Below are 23,000 nucleotides of genomic sequence, written 5' to 3'. Positions count from 1 at the left end.
TTAAGACAAGCCACTTCAATCTCATATCTTACAGCATCAAGATTTTACTACACAGTATTGATGTTATTTGAAAGAAACATAACAAAAATATCGAGGTAGTATCATATTCAATCTAGGAATTATGTTCCTTGACCTATCGCATTTTATCCTGTAACAAAAATATACATGTTTTTAACTTGGCACCAATTTCCTCACAAACAGTCAACCCATTCCCTGTTTGACCATACCCTCTTAGTTTAACCAAACAGTCACTTGAATCCAGTATACATGATCTGGAGCGCTTCATTACAATTGCAGACTTCATACAAGGCATCATCACTTTCAGAAAATAGAGAGGTTCCTGCACATCGATTTCATGATCAGAACGTAACTGAGGTTTTCCCATGCAAGCGTGAAAACTGGACAGTAGCCTGAAAATGAGGACACATGCATACAGGCGTTACCTTAATTTTCAGAGAAGATCATCAGCATAATAATTAGCTTCGGTGGGGGATAGTAGTTGAAATGGGGGACCATACTGAATTTCGGTTGCGAAGCAAATTATAAAAACAAGACATTGACTGCTAGCGAAGAAATTAATTTGTCATAAATTTAACGAAGTGGGAGTAAGAAACTGAGTGAAAGTTTTTTCTGAAGATCTTAGGGCATAGTGTTGCAACTAGTTATCTCAAGAATGTTATGAACCCTAAAAGAAACTACAAATACAATTTGAATAGATGCACAATTGCGAAGTCACATAAACAATGTTAACCATAAATCTTTTTATTATTTAACTTTTTAGTGTTGTAGACAATAAATAAAAACACAAATCGCAAAAACTGATGGGCTAAAGTTCAGATTCAGAGTACACAATATGAGCTTTCCCTCAGCAACCTGGATAACTTTTACCTTGATAAGTGGATACTTCCTCAGAAATACACACTATGTAACGCAATAGTGACACAATAAGACTTTAATATCTAGCATGCAACCTTCAATTTATCATTCAAGTACTTTTGACAGTTACTTGAGACAATAATGTCAATAGAAGTGCATGAATGCTGAAACACTTGACATGCCAATAAAACAAAGGAACCCTGTGAATGGCTACCCATGCAATCGAGTTCTGCAACTCTCAGATTGCTAATATCAAGAGACACGAGGAAGGGAGCGAATGCAATATTTTTTTTTCCCATTCTTCAAGTGTATTGAGATCATTGACATGAAGGGAGACATGAGGAGATTGTTCTCTAATGGACTCCAAAAGCAATTCAAAAACAGGGTGACACTGAGATACACCACACACCTTTCCAATACATATATTTAGTTTGTCATCTATACCTACTCCCCTCCAAACACCAAAAACATTGTCCTCTTCTAAGTTGTCGCCCTCTAGTAATTACAGTACATTACATTTCCCTAATGTCATTAAGTGGCTCCAACCTAGGATGGGGTTTAGGGGGCGGGTGTATGCAACATTGTTAGTAATAACACTAACAAAGTGGTCGTTTCAGATCAACCCCTAGTAGCAAGTGGCATGTGTAACTTCACATAAATAAGAAGTGCACAGAATTGAAGATAATACAATTAGAAAGACCTCTTTTTCATAAAACTGCACAAGAAAGTCTATAAGATATTTCCTCGCAATAGAAAAGATATGTTACGACTTCTTCATTGTCCACATTTCAACATCCATATTGAAAAGGATTTCGACTAAAATTATAAAACTACAAATAGCATTTCCAAATGATAAACATCAACCTAAAACTACAAGAGAAAAGAAGCTAAATAGTCATTTAGCTACAACTAATTGAAGATTCAAACAAGTGAGATTATCTAAGTGTTTACCCGAACTCGTCATGAGAACTTATCGAAGGTTTCTGCATATCTAAATAAACTGTGCTTTCTTCAGGTCTGCAACAACTCCTTTGTCCTCTGGGCTCCTTTCATTGTAGAGAACCTTTGACATTTGAAAGGAACGAAAATTAAATTTCTTTATCAAAAAATCAAGGAATTTAAGGTTTAAGAGATAATGAGAACAGTTACTGCAGATTAGACTACCTTATCAATGATCCCATATTCAACAGCTTCACTAGGGCTGAAATATTTTGGGCGACGGATGTCAGCCTCAATCACTTCAGGAGACTTCCCAACGTGTCTTGAGAATAGTTTAACCTGGAAATAACAAAGACAGCCATGTTAAACCTCAATTGTAAAGTTGAAAGTTGCCAATCCACATGAGATGTAAATCAAAAGGTGCTTGAGCACCTGCTTTGTAGTGAAACAGCATACAAATAACAAAGTATGATCATGAAAATAATGTTTTTTCTTTATTCATATACGAGATTGTAGGAGCCTAAGTGTGGCAGCTAATTAAAGGCACTGGGTAATGTTGTATATGAGAAAATTTGTAAATAAACCAGTCTCCATAACCATAACGTTTTTGAAATGCACTAATAGAATAGAAACAGTATCAAGAAGGCAGTAAAAGATCTGAGAACCCAACACTTGTTAATAAAAAGGAGAGGAGGGAAGAGGAAAAGAGTAAAGTACATGAGGCTCGACAAGGGGAGTAGATGATCAGCAGCAAGAAATGCAACAAAATATTCTCTATGTAAGAACTTGAACAAGGAGTCAACAATTCTGTTTGCTTGTTCTCTCCTTAAAGTACATACCTTTTCCAGCCATGTGATCTTGAAATAGCAAGTAATTATTAAATACGTCAGGTACTTTGACAATAAAATGTCTAATTTTGGATCAAATTTAAAAAAAATAAAGGAATATATTGGAGATCATCTAAGGCAAACCTCTTTGAGCAATATTTTTGAGCATTGATGGTAAGCAACTACGCACATTACAGGTTTTCTTGCACTCTTTCCCACCACGAGAAAAAGAAAAAAGTAAAAGGGTAGAAGAGAAAATATTATGCTTTTTGTCATCCATCCTTATCATTCTCCTCCAATTTTGTTTATTGGTCCAACTTCACATTATTATTATGCTCATTTCGTTAATCCCCCCCTTCTATTCTTCCCTTTTGGCATACTTAAATCCTCATCATATTCACACTTTTTCAATTTTGTTCTTGCTCCTTTCCTCAAGCTACACAGCCACTACAAAAAAAAAAAAAAGAAAAAAAAAAAAGAAGATTTCATGAAACAAACAATGAACCAAGACAAAAAGGAAGATGTGCTCAAGCCACCACTAACAATGACCAACACCAGTCTGCGGAACTATAAAATCTCCCGCAAACTAATTTTTGACACTTAATAAATCAAAGAATACATTAACAATGAGAACACACAAGTAAACAGGCCCAATGCTGCTTGAAATAAACAAAATTTAGACAACTTTATTTTTTAAATTTATTTTTTGTAATTTCTGCAATCTTAAAATTCTTGTTTGCCTACTATTAATCTATCTTTGATCAAAGCCCTCCAGCCGCACACAACAAAAAGATAGAAGAATATGCGAAAATTGAAGCTTCTCCAACAATCACAAACATCTTTGAGTTCACTATGTTCTAGAGAACCACAAGCAATCTTCCAACGCGAGACCCGTTATAAAAGTCACAATACAATCACCCTTTAACCCTTCTACATCCTTCCCCTTTGGTCAATGGCCAAATATTCATATGGAATCTTTCCCTTCTAGCCAAAATGGGAGTTTGAGAGGAGAGGAAACACAACCTTTAAAGCACAAATTCGGGTGCACGAGAAATCAAAAAAATCGTATAAAAACAGATAAATTTGAAAGCCGGATTTCATGCTTCTATAAGCAGCCTAGGTTCATTGAAGTTTTGGCTGAAAGTCTGAAACAGACAAAAACAAGATCACTGTGTTTTATAATAATACTATAAAAATAGCTTCTAATTGCAAAAGATAATATACTGGAAAAGAAAAAAATTCTGATGCATAGATTAGGTTTGTGCAAATATAAACTTTTCAATAACTTGATTTCTACTTCAATGAACAATGTTCCTTCAATCGGATAACATCTCTATATAAAGTATTGTTTACTATCCATTAGATGTTGGCCAATAAAGATACTAATGGTATAAATCATATATTTCTGCAATCCAAATTCTATACAGATGAAAAGGAATTCCATGGAATCCAGCACATTACCAATTCTGCCTTCACATTCGTAACTTCTTTCCTAGCAAGCTCAACATCAGTTGCTTGGCCTTGAAACCTAGCAATGGGCTACATGAATATCAAATAAGCAAATTTAAGTCATCAGATGTTGCTATGTATACAACATAATTAAGTTCAAACCCATATAGCTAATCTAAAAAGATATTAACAAAGGTATGAGAAAAGAAATGACTAGTCACAAGTTAATATTGACCTGTTTCATCATAATAGTAGAAGATGGAAGAGCTGCACGATTTCCCTTTGCACCAGCAGCCAAAAGCAAGGCTGCCTCTCCCCAGGCATTACCAACACAGAGAGTGAAAATAGGCGGCTTGACGTACCTGAATGAGAAAGAGAGCTCAAAATAACAGCAGCTAAGCTTGAGAACATGTACTTGATTCCACGGAGGAAAAGATAACAGAAGCATTGGAAATAAATTGTTACTGAAAGAGGACTTGCCAAAATCAGCTGACTGAGGGAAGAAAGGGTATATAACCACCCTTTAAAATACAACCAACCAATCAAATTCACCAAATCGTATTTCATCATTGATAGTTACTTACATTCATTCAATTCCAATTTTTTGTCATACCAGCTGTTAAGGAGACTAAATTGATAACATAACAGAGGAGGAATAGACAGAATAGGCAGAACATTAAGGCTTAGTAGGGCTGTTAGGCCAGCTGTATATTCTTGTTATGAACTGTTATTTCTGTTATAATAATTGGGGCTGAATTGTACAGCTGTCCAAAGTAGTTAGGAGGTTAAGCTTACACTATATAAGCCATTACTCTTTACATTTATAATATCTGATTGTGAAGTGAAGCAATAAGATTAGAGTGAGGCAGGCTCGAACGTTGCCAAAATAAATCACTAATATTCTGTTCTTGTCTTCTGTGAGTTTGCTTGGTTTTTCAGTTCATAACAAATTTCTCCCTAAACATATGAGCACCAGGATGCGTTATTCAAAGCCACCACACCACCCAGTTACTCCACGGCTGCATACCTAAGGGTTGCTTAGTACAATCATTTCAAGCAGGGATGGTTTGCATAGTAAAAAAATACTCTTGGGAGATGTGTGAGTTGTGATAACAATTCTTAACAAAATATACAGTAACAAGATAGATCAGGCAGCTCTTGATGACTATCGGAAGCTGAGACCTCGTATAATCAACAATATAAAGTGAATGGTTAATGAATGGCAGATGAAGTATAACCTCATAACATCATATATCGCAAATGCCTCTGTTTCATAGCCCAACTTCTCACCACCCTGAAAGAAAAAGAAGTGAGACAAATACTGATTAGAAGAATCCATCAGTACCTTAACAAATGTAATAGAAAATCCATAGAAAATTTCTACGTTTTTGGTATATTAGTTTGAAACTTCCAGTTTATCAAAAGTCCATACGCATCATAGATTTTGGTATATTACATTTGAAACTTCCAGAAGTATCATGATAAGAACTAGACTCCTACAGGCCTATAGCTAGGAGCAAGGTATGATATACTAATAAAGATCATCAGCAGCATAGAAACTTGTCAATTGATCATGCAAAACCAACACTCAGTAAGAGTACTGCCATAGGCAGGGTCTGAGCAAGATTACCGTAGATGGTTGGCCTTTCAAGTCAATTGAGAGTTAGAGACGCTCCACAGCTGTAGAGGAAACTAATGTAACGTCACATATTTATTCCCCTAACAAATGTGCACTATCTAAGAGCCTCACAGACTGCAGTGACCATCACAATTATAAATCAAAAAGGTCGTTCAATCAACTATCACCAGAATTCAGTCCACGAAGTCCAAGATCATCAAGTTATGGTTCCTACAACACAAGCTACGGTCCATGCTTTACTTAGCCACACAAATGTCAAGCAAATGGCTGCTAATTTCGTGGGATTCTCTTCAAAGCAATCCTTTATTACTTGCCTTAAATGGGAGTTTGAATAAGGCACAATTCAAGCAGCAACTTGAAGCTTCAGTGGACGGTTTGTTTTAGGAGAAATGCAAAAGGTTTTTTTTAGGAGAAATGCAAAGAGTTTTTTGTAGGAGAAATGCAAAGTGTTTTTTTTTAGGAGAAATGCAAGGGGAGTTAAAGCTCTTTATGGACGGTTGAAAGTAGCTTAATTAGCCTTAATTTGCTGTTTAAAATTCCTGTTTAATTTGCTGTTAAAATAGCTAATAATAAGGGGTCATTATCAGCCTTAATGCTTAACATTAAAAGGCTTAATTCTAGCTTTTGTTTAATGCTTTGTTTTCTGATTTTGTAAGGGGGAAGTTAAAAGGTTCCTTGAAGGAAGTTAAAAGGTTCCTTGAAGGCTTGTAACACTTGCATTATTTTTAGTATAAAAGAAACTCATTGCCATGCATTTTAAGCAAGTGAGATTGAAAACAAAATTCTGATTTTCTTTGTGAATTTCTTTGTGCTTACTTTGTGTTGCACACCGCTTTTATTCTTATTACTTAGTGTTTGAGAGTTTAAAATACTTAGTGAATTTTTGCTGCTCAAAGAAACCATCCAATCTAGAATAAGTTTCTAAGTTGCGTGGGTGTTCTCTTGTTTCGTTCCTTGTTGAGCTTGTTCTTAAGCTAACTCATACACTCTAAAACAGTCCCATTACACTTCCACATCAGTTGGTATCAGAGCCAAATTGTATTGAACGAGATTACACTCGTTAAAACGCAGCATGGGTGATAATCAGTCCAATGCCGAAATGTTAAAAGTAATCGTGGATCAACTTCATGTAATGCACGATGGAATGAAGAGGCATGAAACAAGGATGGATGCCATTGGAGAGACGTTGCTAAGAGTGGGTAGAAGGGTAGAGGAATTAGAGAATTCCACTCCCACCCATGGCGAGTCCCATTTTCGTAACAATCAAGAAGATAGAAGTTTCAAACTAGACCTTCCTGAATTTGATGGTTCTAGTGATCCGGAGGTTTTTAAGATTGGGTACGAAGATTAGAGAATATTTTTGAGTATAAAGAGTATGATGATGATAAGAGTTGTAAAATGGCGACTCTTAAATTGACAAAACTTGCTGGGCTTTGGTATGATAACCTCAAAGCCAAGAGAAGGAGAGAAGGGAAAGAAAAGATTGCATCTTGGGAAAAACTCAAGAAGAAAATGGAGCAACGTTGGGTCCCACGTGAATATGTGCAAGATCAATATGTCAAACTAACTCGCCTAAATCAAGGTGAGCGTAATATTGATGAATATGTGCGTGAGTTTGAGAAGCTTAGCTTGGTGTGTGACATAAAGAGAAGGAACCACTCAAAATTGCGCGTTTCACAAAGGGGCTTTCTAAACCAATCTCTAATAAGGTGGATCTTACTACCTTATTCCACTTATGATGAGGTTGTGAAGGCTGCTAGGAAGGTTGAAGCACAAAACAAACAGGAGAAACCGAAGAATGCTCCAAGACTCCCTTTTAGAGCGTTCTCTTCCGCGGGAAAAGGTGATTCTTTTCCTAGCCCTTCTAAATCAACTGTTCCTACTAACCCTTCGAAAACTTATAGAGGAAAACCAGATTTCAAGCAAGATGCATCCAAAAGAACTTGTTACAAGTGCCATGAAAGAGGACATATTGCTAGTGAATGTCCAAAACGGAATACACTTACTACAAGGAGTGGGGTTCCGAAGAAGAGGAAGAGGAGAAATATGGTGCTGAAGAAAATGACGCCCCATTATGTGGTGTTGTGAGAAGACTTCTACATTCTAAACCTCTCAAAGATATGCAACAACGAGAGAACCTTTTTCATACTAGATGCAAGGTTCTAGACAAGGTTTTTGATGTGATTGTTGATGGAGGATCATGCACGGATGTGGCCTCAACTGAACTTGTAAGTAAGCTTAAATCACCTACACGAGATCATGCTAACCTTACAAGTTAAATTGGCTGGATAATGACACCGGTTTAAAGGTTAAGAAACAAGCACTAGTTTCATTCACTATAGGAAATTTTTATGATGAACGTTGGTGTGATGTTTTACCTATGAGTGCGTGTCACCATGACAATTTGATAGAAAAGCTATTTATGATGGTGTTTCTAATGTCTATACGGTCACTACCAAATTAGGAAAGAAGATTAGGTTGTTACCTTTGCCCCCTAAGGTTGAACCTATGGTGGAAAAGAAACCAAACTTCCTTATGTCTAGGAAGGAGTTTGAGGAAGAATGCGTGATAGAGGGAGGGGGGTTTCTGCTTATTGTAAAGCCCATTGTTGATGATGTTTCTCATGTGACTAACTCTATTCCGTTGAGAAACTTGCTTAAAGAATTTGCAGATGTGTTTCCCGATGATTTGCCTAAAGGGTTGCCTCCATTTCGCGGTATTGAACATGCAATTGATTTGGTACCGGGAGCCTCATTACCAAACAAGGCAGCCTATAGATGCAATCCCGAGCAAGCTAAGGAGTTGCAAAGACAAGTTGAAGAACTCATGGAAAAGGGCTATGTGCGTGAAAGCCTTAGTCCATGTGCGGTGCCTGCCCTTTTGGTGCCAAACAAAGAAGGAACTTGGAGGATGTGTATTGATAGTCGTGCCATCAACAACATAACTATCAAATATAGATTTCCCATGCCAAGGCTACAAGACATGCTTGATGAATTAAGTGGAGCCACGGTTTTTTGCAAAATTGACTTGCGAAGTGGTTATCATCAAATGAGAATTCGTGAAGGAGATGAATGGAAGACTGCTTTCAAGACAAAGCAAGGTCTATATAAATGGCTTGTCATGCCATTTGGACTTTGCAATGCTCCTAGTTTGTTCATGAGACTCATGAATGAGGTATTACGTCCCTTTCTAAATAAATTCATTGTTGTATATTTAGATGATATTCTAGTATATAGTAAAACTGAACATGAGCATTTGATACATTTGAGAGTTTTATTTGAGGAATTGAGAGAGCATAAATTGTATGGAAAAATGGAAAAATGTACTTTCATGTGTAGTAGTATTTCTTTCCTAGGCTACATTGTTTCTAGTGAAAGAGTACAGGTTGATCCCGAGAAGGTGAAAGCTATCTCAACATGGAAGGTACCCAAGGATGTTCATGAGGTTAGAAGTTTTCATGGATTAGCTTCATTTTACCGAGTCTTCATCAAGAACTTTTCCACTCTTATGGCGCCTTTAACGGAGCTCTTGAAGAAAGGTGCATTTCAATGGAATGAAGCAGCCCACAAAGCCTTTGAAGACGTCAAAACCAAGTTATGCAACGCTCCAATACTTGCATTACCTGATTTTGACAAGTTGTTTGAAGTAGAATGTGATGCAAGTGGCGTAGGCATTGGTGCGGTTCTTGTTCAAGAAAGGCGTCCCATTTGTTATTTTAGTGAAAAGTTAAGTGGAGCTAAGTTGAATTATTCAAATTATGATCGTGAATTCTATGCCATTGTTAGAGCTTTGGATTATTGGTCTCATTACTAAGGCCAAAACCATTTGTTCTACATTCCGATCATGAAGCTTTGAAGTTCATTCATGGTCAACAAAAGCTCAACCATAGACATGCAAAGTGGGTGGAGTTCCTACAATCCTTCACTTTTAGTTCGAAGTACAAGGGAAGAAGAATGTGGTGGCGGATGCGTTATCAAGGAGGAGTTACTTACTTGCTATGGTTCACACTCAAATATTAGGCTTTGAACACCTAAAGGCCTTATATGAAAGTGATGATAATTTTGCTACTGAATTTTCTAAGCCCACTAAAGGATACTTGGTTCATGATGGTTTCTTATTCAAGGGAAACAAGTTATGTATCCCTAAAAGTGGAGTGCATGAGTTATTGGTGCGTGAAGTCCGTGGAGGAGGTATTGCGGGTCATTTTGGAATTCATAAGACTATGGAGATACTTCAAGAACATTTCTATTGGCCACGAATGATCAAGGATGTAACACATGTGGTTGAAAGATGTTCTACTTGTCAAAAGTCCAAGAGTACCTTTCATAAAGGTCTCTACACTCCCTTGCCCGTTCCTAATGCTCCTTGGGAAGAGGTAAGTATGGACTTTATTGTGGGTCTTCCTAGGACTCAAAGAGGAAACGATAGCATCATGGTGGTTGTTGATCGTTTTTCTAAAATGGCTCATTTCATTGCTTATCACAAGACGGATGATGCATCTAAAGTTGCTGATTTGTACTTTCGAGAAATATTACGCCTACATGGAGTGCCAAGGACCATTGTTTCGGATAGGGACACTAAGTTCCTAAGTCATTTTTGGAGGACTCTTTGGAAGTTGGTAGGTACTAAACTCCTTTTTAGTACTTCTCATCATCCACAAACGGATGGTCAAACAGAGATCACAAATCGCACTTTGGGATCCTTATTGCGTGGTCTAGTGAGTAGAACGCAAAAGGATTGGGATGTGAAGTTGGCTCATGCCGAGTTTGCCTACAATAGATCACCATCCTTTACCACTACTCGTGCTCCTTTTGAGGTGGTCTATGGGGTAAATCCTTTACTTCCTCTTGATCTTATTCCTTTGCCCAAGAAAGATCTAGTTCATGTTGATTCAAAGAAAAGATGGGAAGCTTTTCAAGAGACATGGGCTCAAGTCAAGGAAAAGATTGAAGCCATGAATATCGTTTACAAGGAAAGAGCTAATAAAAGAAGGAAACATCCTACTTTTGCTCAAGGTGATTTGGTGTGGTTACATTTGCGCAAGGAACGTTTTCCTAACCTTAGGAAGAACAAGCTTATGCCTAGATCAGATGGTCCATTTCGTGTGGTTGAAAAGATTGGAGAAAGTGCTTACAAGCTTGAATTGCCAAGTGACTATGGTGGTGTTAGTGCAACTTTCAATGTGGGTGATTTGTCTCCATACCTTGAAGATGAGAGTTTGAGGGCAAACTTCTTTGAAGAGGGGGAGAATGATGAGAATTCAGTCCACGAAGTCCAAGAACATCAAGTTACGGTTCCTACAACACAAGCTACGGTCCATGCTTTACTTAGCCACGCAAATGTCAAGCAAATGGCTGCTAATTTCGTGGGATTCTCTTCAAAGCAATCCTTTATTACTTGCCTTAAATGGGAGTTTGAATAAGGCACAATTCAAGCAGCAACTTGAAGCTTCAGTGGACGGTTTTTTTTTAGGAGAAATGCAAAGGGTTTTTTTTTTAGGAGAAATGCAAGGGGAGTTAAAGCTCTTTATGGACGGTTGAAAGTAGCTTAATTAGCCTTAATTTGCTGTTTAAAATTCCTGTTTAATTTGCTGTTAAAATAGCTAATAATAAGGGGTCATTATCAGCCTTAATGCTTAACATTAAAAAGGCTTAATTCTAGCTTTTGTTTAATGCTTTGTTTTCTGATTTTGTAAGGGGGAAGTTAAAAGGTTCCTTGAAGGAAGTTAAAAAGTTCCTTGAAGGCTTGTAACACTTGCATTATTTTTAGTATAAAAGAAACTCATTGCCATGCATTTTAGGCAAGTGAGATTGAAAACAAAATTCTGATTTTCTTTGTGAATTTCTTTGTGCTTACTTTGTGTTGCATGCCCCTTTTATTCTTATTACTTAGTGTTTGAGAGTAAAAGCTTTGAGAGTTTAAAATACTTAGTGAATTTTTGCTGCTCAAAGAAACCATCCAATCTAGAATAAGTTTCTAAGTTGCGTGGGTGTTCTCTTGTTTCGTTCCTTGTTGAGCTTGTTCTTAAGCTAACTCATACACTCTAAAACGATCCCATTACACTTCCACATCACCATCACAATTATAAATCAAAAAGGTCGTTCAATCAACTATCACCAAAATTTTTTAATGAATTCAATTCATAAATTGAGTTCATAATTCAGTTAAGTCCACAACTCAGAAACCTTACACTACTTATAATAATCCACACTTCATAAGCAAAGATCAAGTGAAAATATCTAGTTTCTCAACTCCAACTAGGAGATGGCTGAATTGGAACCAAAAGCATCTTTGATGTAATTGCACAACTGGCTGCAGTGCAGAAAAGGTTTATATGCATATATCATCCTTCAGTCTAACCACAGGGTGCAAAGAGAGCTGCAAAACATAACTTGATCCCTAATAATAATGACTATCTAGTTGACAGTTTACTAGGTCCAAATGTTCCTGCAGTTTTATCATACAATCAGTATTGGATAAGCAATTCAAAAAAGGACTTTTGAGGCAATTTGGAGAAAAAGGCACCATTAACATAATACAATCAACACAGAAGCAGAAAAAACTCACCTTCGTCGTGCCAGTAGAATTTACATAAAGATAAATCGGTTTTTCCTCATCCTCATATTGAAGATAAAGAAATTCTGCAAGTATAAGCTCAGTAACAGAAGGAACAAGAGACATGCCCAAATAAACTATCCTGTTCTTGTACAAGTAAGAGGCCAAATCCGGGGGTGGTTGCTCCCAAGCACTTCCTCGGGAAAAAGGTATAACCTTTCATTCATCAACATAAAAGATGGTCAAATACAGCACAGAATACAAGTATAAAAAAACTCTACTACATGGAGAACATAGGCTAGATAGTAGTAGCCTTTTTTATCCAACACAAACCAAATTGTTGTCATGAATGATAAATATATATTCTCTTTATGGATAACTACAAAAGATCGTATGTCAGGATCTTAAGGTATACCAGCATTGAGAAACCACCAAGGTACAATTTGGCAATAGAAACCTAAAACATGAAACATAACTCTGTTGTGCAACCCGAAAATGCACGTCCCAACAAAACGCATACCCAATTGCTCAAGATGAGATATTCAACCAATACTATAAACGGTTTTTGGACTTCCATTTAAAGATCCAAGTAGATGAAAGGGAAGAAATCAAAGAGATAAAGCCTTGCTAAAAAACTCTATTTAGAAACAAGTTTTTTAAAGCACAAAAATCAAGTTTAATTTCATTTAATATTAACTTTACAGTTTATACATAATGTTCACTCTAGGCTGTGTTCCACATTCCCGCTCGTTTCCCACGTGCCGAAATGAATTGTGCTTTGGGTAACAATGAACGTGGTTAATAAAAGAAGAGAAATTCTATATAATAGCACTTAGTTTTAAGAAACGCCAGTGGTAGCGTTTCTTAAAAAAAATTTCCACAAAATAGCAATTTGGTTATTAATTTACACAGGATGTAACATTATTACTTAGAATTAAATGTTTGTCCGTTAAATTGATTTAAGTATTGTTAAATTACTGAATTACCCTTATATGTAGTTGGTACTTGGTAGCATTTACTTTTCCTTTAAATTACTAAAATTGCTCTTCATTCTCACTCATCTTAACAATTTGAGAACCACATCCTCATTAAATCACATTCACACTAAATAAACCTAGAAGATGATCAATTGCATTCATATTAGAAGCACAAAAGCAGATTCATTGACTTACAATTATCCAGAATTTGATCAACATTCACACCAAATAAAAAAAATCTAAAACCCCATAAGCTTTTTAAAAAGGGCAAGAGAACAATCTGAGACAGAAAAAGAATCACTTCCCACAACCATGGAACAACAATAGAAAGATTCTTTCTTTGATGATGAAAAGAAAATATTAGAATTAGACCCGTAAAGGATGGAATTTGAGATGGGTAGTTTTAAAATTCTATTAAAAATTAAAGGGTAACAAAGAAAAATTACAAGACTTATGAAATATCTGGTGGTGATTTTTTCAGCAATAGTATGACGAAACTTGTGAGCAAAACCAATAGAACACAACATAATAATACACTTGATAATGAATACAACACAACAACCAAACATTTTTCCTGGTTTAGAGTAAGGTCTATGAGTAGAACAAAAGGGTGACACAATGAACAATGGAGTTCTAGTATTTATGTCTTTGCAACACATTTGAATGAAAGGAGAATAGTAAGGAAAAGGGGAAAACTTCAATATATTAATACATGAAACCAAAGAAAATAAATCGCTTGGTTCCACATAAATGCTCATCACATCTTTATACCATTTCAAGTTCTCGCCAACAAATTAAGAAGATCATCCATTAGCCTCAAACAAGAAAACTATGCTAACACTGATAAGTTATTACACAAGAAAGCATAAAAACAATATTTACAACACAAAATATTTGTCCCTTGTTTTATCACCATATAGCATCCAAAGTAGGGATAAGACTATTTTATAAATATAAAAAGTAAATCTGACATGCGGCTTCTTCATGTGGGGTTGAACGTACAAAATCAAGTCTCAGCTTTCCAATTTGCATTGAGGTGTTACAAGACCAATGCTACATAATTCGTGATTCGTAATTCGTTTGATTCATTTTACGAATTCGAATTCGTGATTTGTTTGTCAACAAATTTGTTGTTTGTTGGGTGTTGTTTGATTTAATTTTTAAGTCTATGATTCGCTAATATTTTTTTCACAAAAAAAAAAAATTACTCAAATGAAGGCTAATAATAGTACTGAAGTAGGTAATAATTAAAAGTGAAAGAAAATAAAATTAAAAAAGAAAAGTACACTTAGATAATAAAGTAACTTTTACTGTGAGAGCATTACAACATAGGTCACTGATCATATTTTAAAAAGCTAGTAATAGTTTTATAATGGGTAAAGTAATAGTAACGTGAACACACAAAACAATTGTCTAATTTAAGTACAAAAAGTTAAAGCTCTCCATCTTACATATTTTTAAAACAGAAAAAGTATGCTTACCCATTTCATAAACCAAACAACCCTTCTTCTCCCTCATTTGTTTCATCTACAGTCAATACATCAAGAGCTTCAATGGTGGATCTTCAATGGCGAAGGTTCTTGAAGCAATTTGTAAGTATTTTTAGTTTTTAAAAGAAGAAACTTACCCCCACTCTCAAATCGGCTATTTGTCTACTCAAATCGGGAACCATAACTATTTGAAATGCGACAAAGGACAAACTATGATTAGGGAATCGAATCCAACCGGGATTCACATGGAAACTGAGCAAACTATATGACACAGTACAAGACCTATTTATAGCACTAGAAAATAGGTTCGGATCTGGGTCGAGTTCAACTAGATACAGATCCAGACCCTATTTTTTTAATTGGACCCAAACCCAGACCAAATATATAAAGTTTCTAACATTCGTATAAAATTATTTAGCATTTCAACTAACAAGAGTCTTCTAATACTTTATACTAATTGAGCGACCAAATATATGAAGCTTTCTAACATTCAAGTTTTTAAAATGAAATATATTCATCAAGCTTTCGATTTTTAAAGTATAGATACAACGAACACATTTTAAATTACATAAACCGACAAAGTTATAAATCAAGGATGTAGACCCTTAACTTAGGTTCGGGTCGGGTCTAGACCCTTAGGGTCCAAGACCCATGCCCATCCCTACTAGTAACCCAATCCCTCCCCCCCCCCCCCCCAACACACATACCAACAAAAAAAATAAACTTTCAGCCCAAAAAAGTCCACTTTTGCAAAAGTTTTTGCAACGTTAATGAAGTTCTCTAAACCAATTTGGAAATAATTAAGAACTCTTAATAAACATATCACCAATGTTAAACTCGTCAAACATAAGGTAATGAGGTCAGCTTCGTGAAGAAAGAATAAATCTTGTTCTTCCAAATGACTTAGGTCCTTTGAACGTGATTCTTTCAAATAAACAGGTCCTCAAATTAAAAGAGTGATCATAAAGCAACATCTTTTGGGACCTTAAGAACACAACCCTACCACTTAATAAAAAAGGCATATTTTTATGATTCATGAACTATCAAAAAATCATTTTTCGTCAGCTGAAATATGTAGGAAATTTAGACAAAGTCAATAACATGATAACACCTATTTCCAATATAAAGAGCATGAAGGTATCACCATACCAAATCCTAAAATTCTGATAGTTTCACATTGTGGGTGGTAAGTGAAAGATAACTAGATAGACTTCATCTTGCATGCTTGTCGCTCCTAAAATTGGTGATTGAAGGTATAGTACTTTCGTTTGTCAAAAAGATGTCTCAAAATCCTAGATGGGATTAAAATTTGACTATTGAAACCTTGAAAATAGTGGATCGATTCCTTCACTAATTAGATTGTGTATGTGATAAACATAATCAGTGCATTTTTGAGAACAGATACAGTCATATTATACTATCTTTAACACCATTGGATATGTTGACTCTATAATCCCAACTTGAGTATATAGATGATGTAGAAGGTTTAGAAGTATGATATGGATTATGGGTGCATTTGAAGAAATGGTGAATCGGTGCATATAGTCGCTCGAACTGCTGCTCGACCATGCTAAGTTACTCAACCAGGTTGAGCAAGAGATCAAAAGCTACTGATCTCTCGCTCGACCAGTGCTCGTTCTCACTTATGTCGCTTGACCGGGTCAAGCGAAACTATCGAACATTTAATTTATATGTGCGAGCTATTATGTTTTCAAATGACTTCATATATTGTTTCCTCTTGTTCCAAAGCCTTTATAAGGCTATTGTATATCATTTATATAGAACAAGGAAGATCATATTGATCAATCAAATAGGATTTTGAGTGTGGGTGCCACATCAAATCTTAGGGTTTCTAGCGAGAGGATTTTGAGGTTTTCTTCAATTCTTCATAGGAATATTTTAAGGGGGGTTCTTCAATTAGAGTTTGGATTATACATTGTAATCAAGAAACTCTTAATCAATAATTTTCATTCAATTGTGTTGGATGGGGTTATATAGTCTAATATAAAATTGAGATTGGAACACATGAGTGAGAGGGTTTATTGGAGTTGTCAAAGAAAGGTCTTCTTGGTAATCAAGCTACTGGTTCTATGGAGTTCTATGAGTATTTTTGTACTTCGCAAACAAAGGAGAATTTAGCTTTAAGGCGGTCGTGCATAGAACAAAGTATACACTAGATTATGTTCATTCGGATTTATGGGGTCCATCAAGAGAGTCACCCATAAAAGGTTCTAGATATTTACTCAATATTATAGATGATTACTCTAGGAAGGTGTGGGTATTCTTCTTGAAGAGTAAGGATGTGGTCTTTAGCGGATTCAAGGATTGGAAAACTATGATAGAGAAGCAAACCGAGAAGCAAGTGAAGAGGTTATAAACGGATAATGGGCTGGAATTTGTGTTGGAGGAATTTACTTTTGCAAGAAGCTTGGGATTGTTCGTCACAGGACTTGTGCGGGTAGACCCCAACAAAATGGGTTGGCGGAGAAAATGAATAAGACTCTGTTAGAGAAGGCTTGGTGTATGATTTTCCATGCTAAGTTGAGTAAGGGTTTTGGACCGAAGCAGTCAAGATGGCGGCATTCTTGACAAATAAATCACTTAATACCGCTCTTAAGTTAAAAACAGCGGAGAAAATGTGGTCGGGATCACCGATGGATTATTCAAATATAAGCATCTTTGGTTGTCCCGCTTATGCTTATGTGAACTATGGGAAGTTGGAGCCACGTGCCAAGAAGTGTGTGTTCTTGGAATATATGAATGGGGTCAAGGGGTTTAGATTGTGGGATCCTAGCACATCAAGAATCATAAGCTGGGATGTTACTTTCATTGAGTCATTGTTTTTTCACGTTGGGAGCTTAAAGTAAGTCGCAAAGAAAGGTGTGGAGAAGGAGAGTGGGGATGAAACTCATAAGGAGGATGATAATGATGTTCTTGATAGTGATGATATGGAGACACCTAAAGAAGGTGGAGATGTTCTTTCCACTTCTACCTCTAAGAAGGCCACTACTCCTTAGAGGATACATCGCCAATAGTGTAAACTACAAGGTATGAAGATGACGATCTAGGTTAGGTTAGGAAGAAAGTGAAGTGGTCGGTGGAGGTTCTACAGAAGTTAGATTTTGAGGAAATGGTCATTTATACTTTATTGGTTGCTAATGACATAATTGATTTAGTGCCATCTTCACACAAGGATGCCATAAAGTGTAAAGATTCCGGGAAATGGCAAGTGGCGATGGAAAAGATTCAATCTCTTCTCAAGAATCAAACATGGGACTTAGCGAGACTAAGAGGGATAAAGATTGTTGATTTTACATGGATCTACAAGTAAAAATAAGGGAGATCGGGTGTTGAGGAAGCAAGGTGCAAAGCAAGACTTGTGGCTCATTGTTTTAGCCAAGTTTCGAGTATTGACTACGATGAAATCTTCTCTCCAGTGGTAAGACACACTTCTATTCGTACTCTTTTAGCTCTTATTGCTTTGAATTATTATGAGTTAGAACAATTAGACATTAAAACCGGATTCTTGCATGGTGAGATAGAATAAGAGATTTACATGAGGCAACCGAATGGTTATTTTGTTGAAGGTAAAGAGGCTCATGTGTGTTCGTTGAAGAAATCTTTTTATGGTCTTAAAACAATCACCTAGGCAATCGTACAAACGGTTTGATAAATGTATGATTGAGAATGGGTTTTCAAGCGAATATGATAGTTGTGTCTACTTGAAAGAAGTGTGTGGTGGTTCTTTGTTGATCTTTTGCTTTATGTTGATGATATGCTTATGATAGAAAAAGACATGATTGATGTCAAGAGGGTGAGGGAGATGTTGAAGGGAGAATTTGAGATGAAAGACTTGGGGGCAGCGAAGAAGGTTCCCGACATGGAAATCACTAGAGAGCGAGCAAAATAAAAGTTGTACTTGTCCGAAGAAAAGTACTTTGAGAGGGCATGGAGAGATTTCATATGAGCGATGCTAAGCCTGTCTCTATTTCTTTGGCGTTACAAACAAGGTTATCAAAGATGGATTGTCCTAGGTCTAAATAGGACAATGAATACATGAAATCGGTTCCATACTCAAATGCGAAGGGGAGCATAATGTACGCTATGGTTTGCACTAGACCGGACATTGCTCAACTCCTTAGTGTAGTAAGCCGATATATGGCGAACTCGGCAAAGGCTCATTGACTTCCGGTCAAGTGAATCCTTAGGTATTAGCGTAGTACATCTAAGACTTGTATTGAGTATGGAAGAAACATGATAGGTTGTAAGGTTTAGTAGATTCTGGTTTTGGTGGAGATATTGATGAGAAAAATTCAACTTCAGGATATGTGTTTTGTCTTGGAGGATCCGCTATAAGTTGGAGGTCTACTTTGCAAGGGGTAGTACCACAATCGACTACCGAGGCCGAGTACATGGCAATAACGAAAGGGTTTAATGCAGCTCAATGGCTAGGAGGTTTTGTTGGTGAACTTAAGGTGGAGAAGTGTGTGCCTATTGTTTTTTGTGATAGCCAAAGTACTATTGATAAGTCTATGCATCAAAATTGTTACTCACAAGACACATTTGAGATAAAGTTTCACTATATTAGAGACACCATTGAAAAGAGGAAGCTGATCTTGCATAAGGTTCAAACAAGTGACAATTTGGCGGACATATTGACAAAACCTATAGCTACTTTAAAGTTTAAACATTACTCAAACTTGATTGGATGTTATTGAAGCATGTAGGGTATATCTCCCTTTTGAGGGAGATGCACCTTCTAAGAGGTGGGTACATCCTTGTTTGGATGGGTATTCTTGGATAAACTTCTTAAGTGTATATATATTCTTGTGAAGATGATTAATTGTTTGTCTTTTGGTGCGATTGGGTTTATTTCGTCAAGGTGGAGAATTGTTGGATATGATGACTCCATAATCCCAACTTTGAGTATATAGATGATGCAAAAGGTATAGAGGTATGATATGGCTTATGGGTACATTTGAAGCATTTGTAAATCAGTGCATTAAAATGACAAGACCCTGATGGTCGCTCAACTTGCTACTCAACCATGCTAAGTCGCTCGATCGATGCTTGATTTCATTCTGATCCCTCGCTCAATCCGCGCTTGACCTCACGTATGTCTATCGACCGGGTCGAGCGAAACTGTTGAACATTTTGTTTACATGCGCCACCTGTTATGTTTTCAAATAACTTTATATATTGTTTCCTCTTGTTCAAAAGCCTTTATAAGGCTATTGTATATTATTTGTTTTGAACAAAGAAGATCACATTGATCAAACAATTGGGAATTTGAGTGTGTTTGCCACATCAAATCTTAGGGTTTCTAGAGAGAGGGTTTTGGGGATTTCTTCTATTCTTCATAAAAAAATTCTAAGGGGTTCTTCGATTAGAGTTTGGATTATACATAGTAATCAAGAAACTCTCAATCAATAATATTCATTCAATTGATGTGGGTTGGGTTTTATAGTCTTATATTACATTGATATTAGGATTTTCCCCACCTTTCAAAATTGTGAGTTGTTCTTTATTTTACAGTTTTCTGTTTTTCAATCTTTGTAAAGTATTTTTATTGTTCATTTCAATTCAACTTAACATTTAAGGTCATTAATTCTCAAGGGTCAACCTACATGAAACTCTTTATTGTTCAAGGATAAAGGTGCATCTGAACCCCTAAACCACATCACCTGTGTAGAGACTACTTCAGTCGCATTGGGGAAAGCTTGATGCGGTCAAATCATACAAAGCTGGACATGTCATTGTGTCATCATCGATTGTATCATGTAGTCTAAAATTCCAACTCAGATAAATGCACAAAAAAACAGATAGAAATATCACATAATAAACGTCAAATAAACCTCAAGAATCATAATAGCCAACCTCCAATCAAAATGATAATCAAACTACAAACAACTATGAAAAGTGCAATAACCTATAGCAACAAAAAAAACATTCCCTAACTCGATAAAATCATACAAAACGCGATTCAAAACCCTACAAAAATTACGTTACTAGGAGAAAATAAAAATTCGAGTAGGAAGAATGAGAGGCATATTTACCATAGTCACAACGCCGCGTTTAGGACGAGAAGTAGACGAGGAGAGAGAAAGTGGTCGGAGTTTGCTGCCAGAGAAATCTCCAAAAACGCTGCCGCCAACGAAGGGAGAGAGAAAATTAGTGGAAAATGATGAAGAGGTAATGCTGCTTGGTTTGGAGTGAGTAGAAAGAGATGAAGAAGAGAGTATTCGTGTTGTGAGGAAAGAAGAAGACGCCATGGTTGCCGCCATTGCTGAACAGAGGAGAGAGCTTACTCTGTCCAACGAATTAAATGGAAACTGAAAAGGTGTGATGAAAAAAAGGGGGAGACGGAATTGGAAAGAAGAGGATAGGAGACACAGTAGAAGCAGAATCCGACCCGAAAAAGTAGGGGAAAGCAACATCAAACAGAGGCAAGTATAATCGGTTATCCGATTCGAAAATGCTGTCGAATAGGATATTTGGAAACTATCATTTTGATAGAAATATTCAGATCGGGTATCTAAAATTTTTGATATTCAAGGTCAATTAGGATTAATCGAAAATTTTTTCAATCTGATATTCGTTATCTAATATCCAGTTAGTCAAAATGCTTTTTTGAAAAAAATTATAATTTTATTCTTATGAATGTCGAATATACGAATTTCTTATAATATGCGGATTCATGACTGTACGAAATAATGTCGGATATCCAATATTCAATACACGACTATTTTTAAAATGTCGGATATTTGAATATCCGAATCTCAAAACTTTTATATCCAAATTTTCTAATTGGATATCTGATTCTAATTATAATTTTAATTCAGATATCCTAAAATTCAAATTGGATATCGGATCGTATTATCAGATATTTAGATCATTACATAGTTTTGCTCAGCCTTAAGGTGCGCATAATATAAAATCAAAAGTAAAAAAACAACTACAATCAATATATAATTTATTTTCACTTTGATTTACTAATATTTCAATTTGTAAGTCTAAATCATTCATAGCTCTTTCCAATTTTATCATTATGGTCATTTTTGCTCTTTCTCTCTTTCTTTTTAAGTTTCTCGAGCTCCAAGTCTCCAAATTTTGATCTTTCTTACTAGTTCGTTATTACTTCGTCTTTGCAGATCTTCAAACCATCTCAAACAATTCTCTTTTATCTTTTCCTTAATGTTTGAAACTCCTAAACCCTTTCTTATATCCTTTTTCTGAATTTTATCCATCAAGGTATGTTCACTCATCGATCGAAGCATTCACATTTCTCTCATCTAGCTACAAAGATCCTTTATAAAAGACCAACATTTGTTTCATATAGTAGTGTTAGTCTAATGGTCGTTCGATTAAAAGTTACCCTTTAACTTTGTAACTTTGTTGTCACACCTCGATTTTATAATATCCAAGTAGTTGCTCTCTATTTTTTTACATTCAAACTTAATTCTATAAGTCATAACTTGTTGATGTCTTCACTATAAAATGTTGACCCAAGGTATTCAAAGAATCCACTTGGAGTGATTTCTTTCTCTTCTAGCTTTATAGTGTCTCTCACTATCTCAATTGCACTAAAGTTGCACTTCATATACTTCATCTTATTTCGACTTAATTTAAAGCCCCATGACTCCTAATTTTATATCCATCATTCTTACTTAGTATTTACCCCACTCTTGTCTGATTAGCTAGAACAATGTCATCAACAAACAACATACACCAAGGTACATCTCCTTGTATCGACCTAGTTGTCTCATCTAGGATCAATGAAAAAAAGAAAAGGACTATGAGTCGATCCTTGACGAAGGATTATGATCGAGAAATGTTATGTTCCCCCTCGACATGTCCTAACATTTGCCTTCACTTTTTGATATATATCTTACACTATATTACGATTTTTCTTTGGAATACTCTTCTTTGTCATTGTCCACCATAGTACTATTCTTGTTACCCAGTCTCATGCCTTTATAAATCAATAAAAACAATGTGTAAATCTCTTATTTTAGCTCTATAATACTCCATCATTTGTCTCATTTTATGAATTGGTTTTAATGTAGATCTCCAAAGTAAAAATCTAAATTGGTTATGTAGCAGGCGCGACAGTCTTGATTCCTAATTAGCATTGATAATGTTTACAATAATAATGCGAAAGTCTCAAAATGCTGATCTACTAAAAACTTATAACACTAAAAACTATTTATGTCAAACGACAAATATTACATTAGAGTAGGAAAATGAA

The 23,000-nt window shown here is 35.9% G+C and overlaps 1 protein-coding gene across 3 annotated transcripts; it reads right to left on the bottom strand.

The window, feature by feature from the left end:
* Positions 1-21,313, bottom strand: LOC130800298 (ATP-dependent Clp protease proteolytic subunit-related protein 4, chloroplastic-like). Of its 3 annotated transcripts, none has more exons than XM_057663755.1 (8): positions 20,809-21,313; positions 12,298-12,501; positions 5,330-5,385; positions 4,327-4,453; positions 4,104-4,181; positions 2,041-2,154; positions 1,828-1,939; positions 1-410 (listed from the first exon to the last, which is right to left on the bottom strand). In XM_057663755.1, the coding sequence occupies exons 1-7, from the start codon at positions 21,187-21,189 to the stop codon at positions 1,868-1,870; spliced, it is 1,032 nt and encodes a 343-aa protein (XP_057519738.1). In that variant the 5' UTR covers positions 21,190-21,313; the 3' UTR covers positions 1-410; positions 1,828-1,867. The 3 variants fall into 3 exon arrangements, with proteins under 3 accessions (XP_057519738.1, XP_057519739.1, XP_057519737.1); XM_057663756.1 differs by having other exon boundaries at positions 1-340; XM_057663754.1 differs by lacking the exon at positions 1-410 and having other exon boundaries at positions 1,605-1,939; positions 20,809-21,238.
* Between the last annotated feature and the right edge of the window lie 1,687 nt (positions 21,314-23,000).

The sequence above is a fragment of the Amaranthus tricolor genome, chromosome 14 (genome assembly GCF_026212465.1).
Source record: "Amaranthus tricolor cultivar Red isolate AtriRed21 chromosome 14, ASM2621246v1, whole genome shotgun sequence".
Taxonomy (NCBI): Eukaryota; Viridiplantae; Streptophyta; class Magnoliopsida; order Caryophyllales; family Amaranthaceae; genus Amaranthus; species Amaranthus tricolor.
This window is presented reverse-complemented; position numbering and strand designations above follow the sequence as displayed.

Excerpts from the sequence above, each read along its gene's own strand:
- LOC130800298 (XM_057663755.1), bottom strand. The coding sequence starts at position 21,189 with ATGTTGCTTTCCCCTACTTTTTCGGGTCGGATTCTGCTTCTACTGTGT. Across the intron at positions 12,502-20,808 it reads AACGCGGCGTTGTGACTATG|GTTATACCTTTTTCCCGAGG; the intron begins GTAAATATGCCT and ends GATGAATGAAAG. Across the intron at positions 4,454-5,329 it reads GCGATATATGATGTTATGAG|GTACGTCAAGCCGCCTATTT; the intron begins GTTATACTTCAT and ends TTTCTCATTCAG.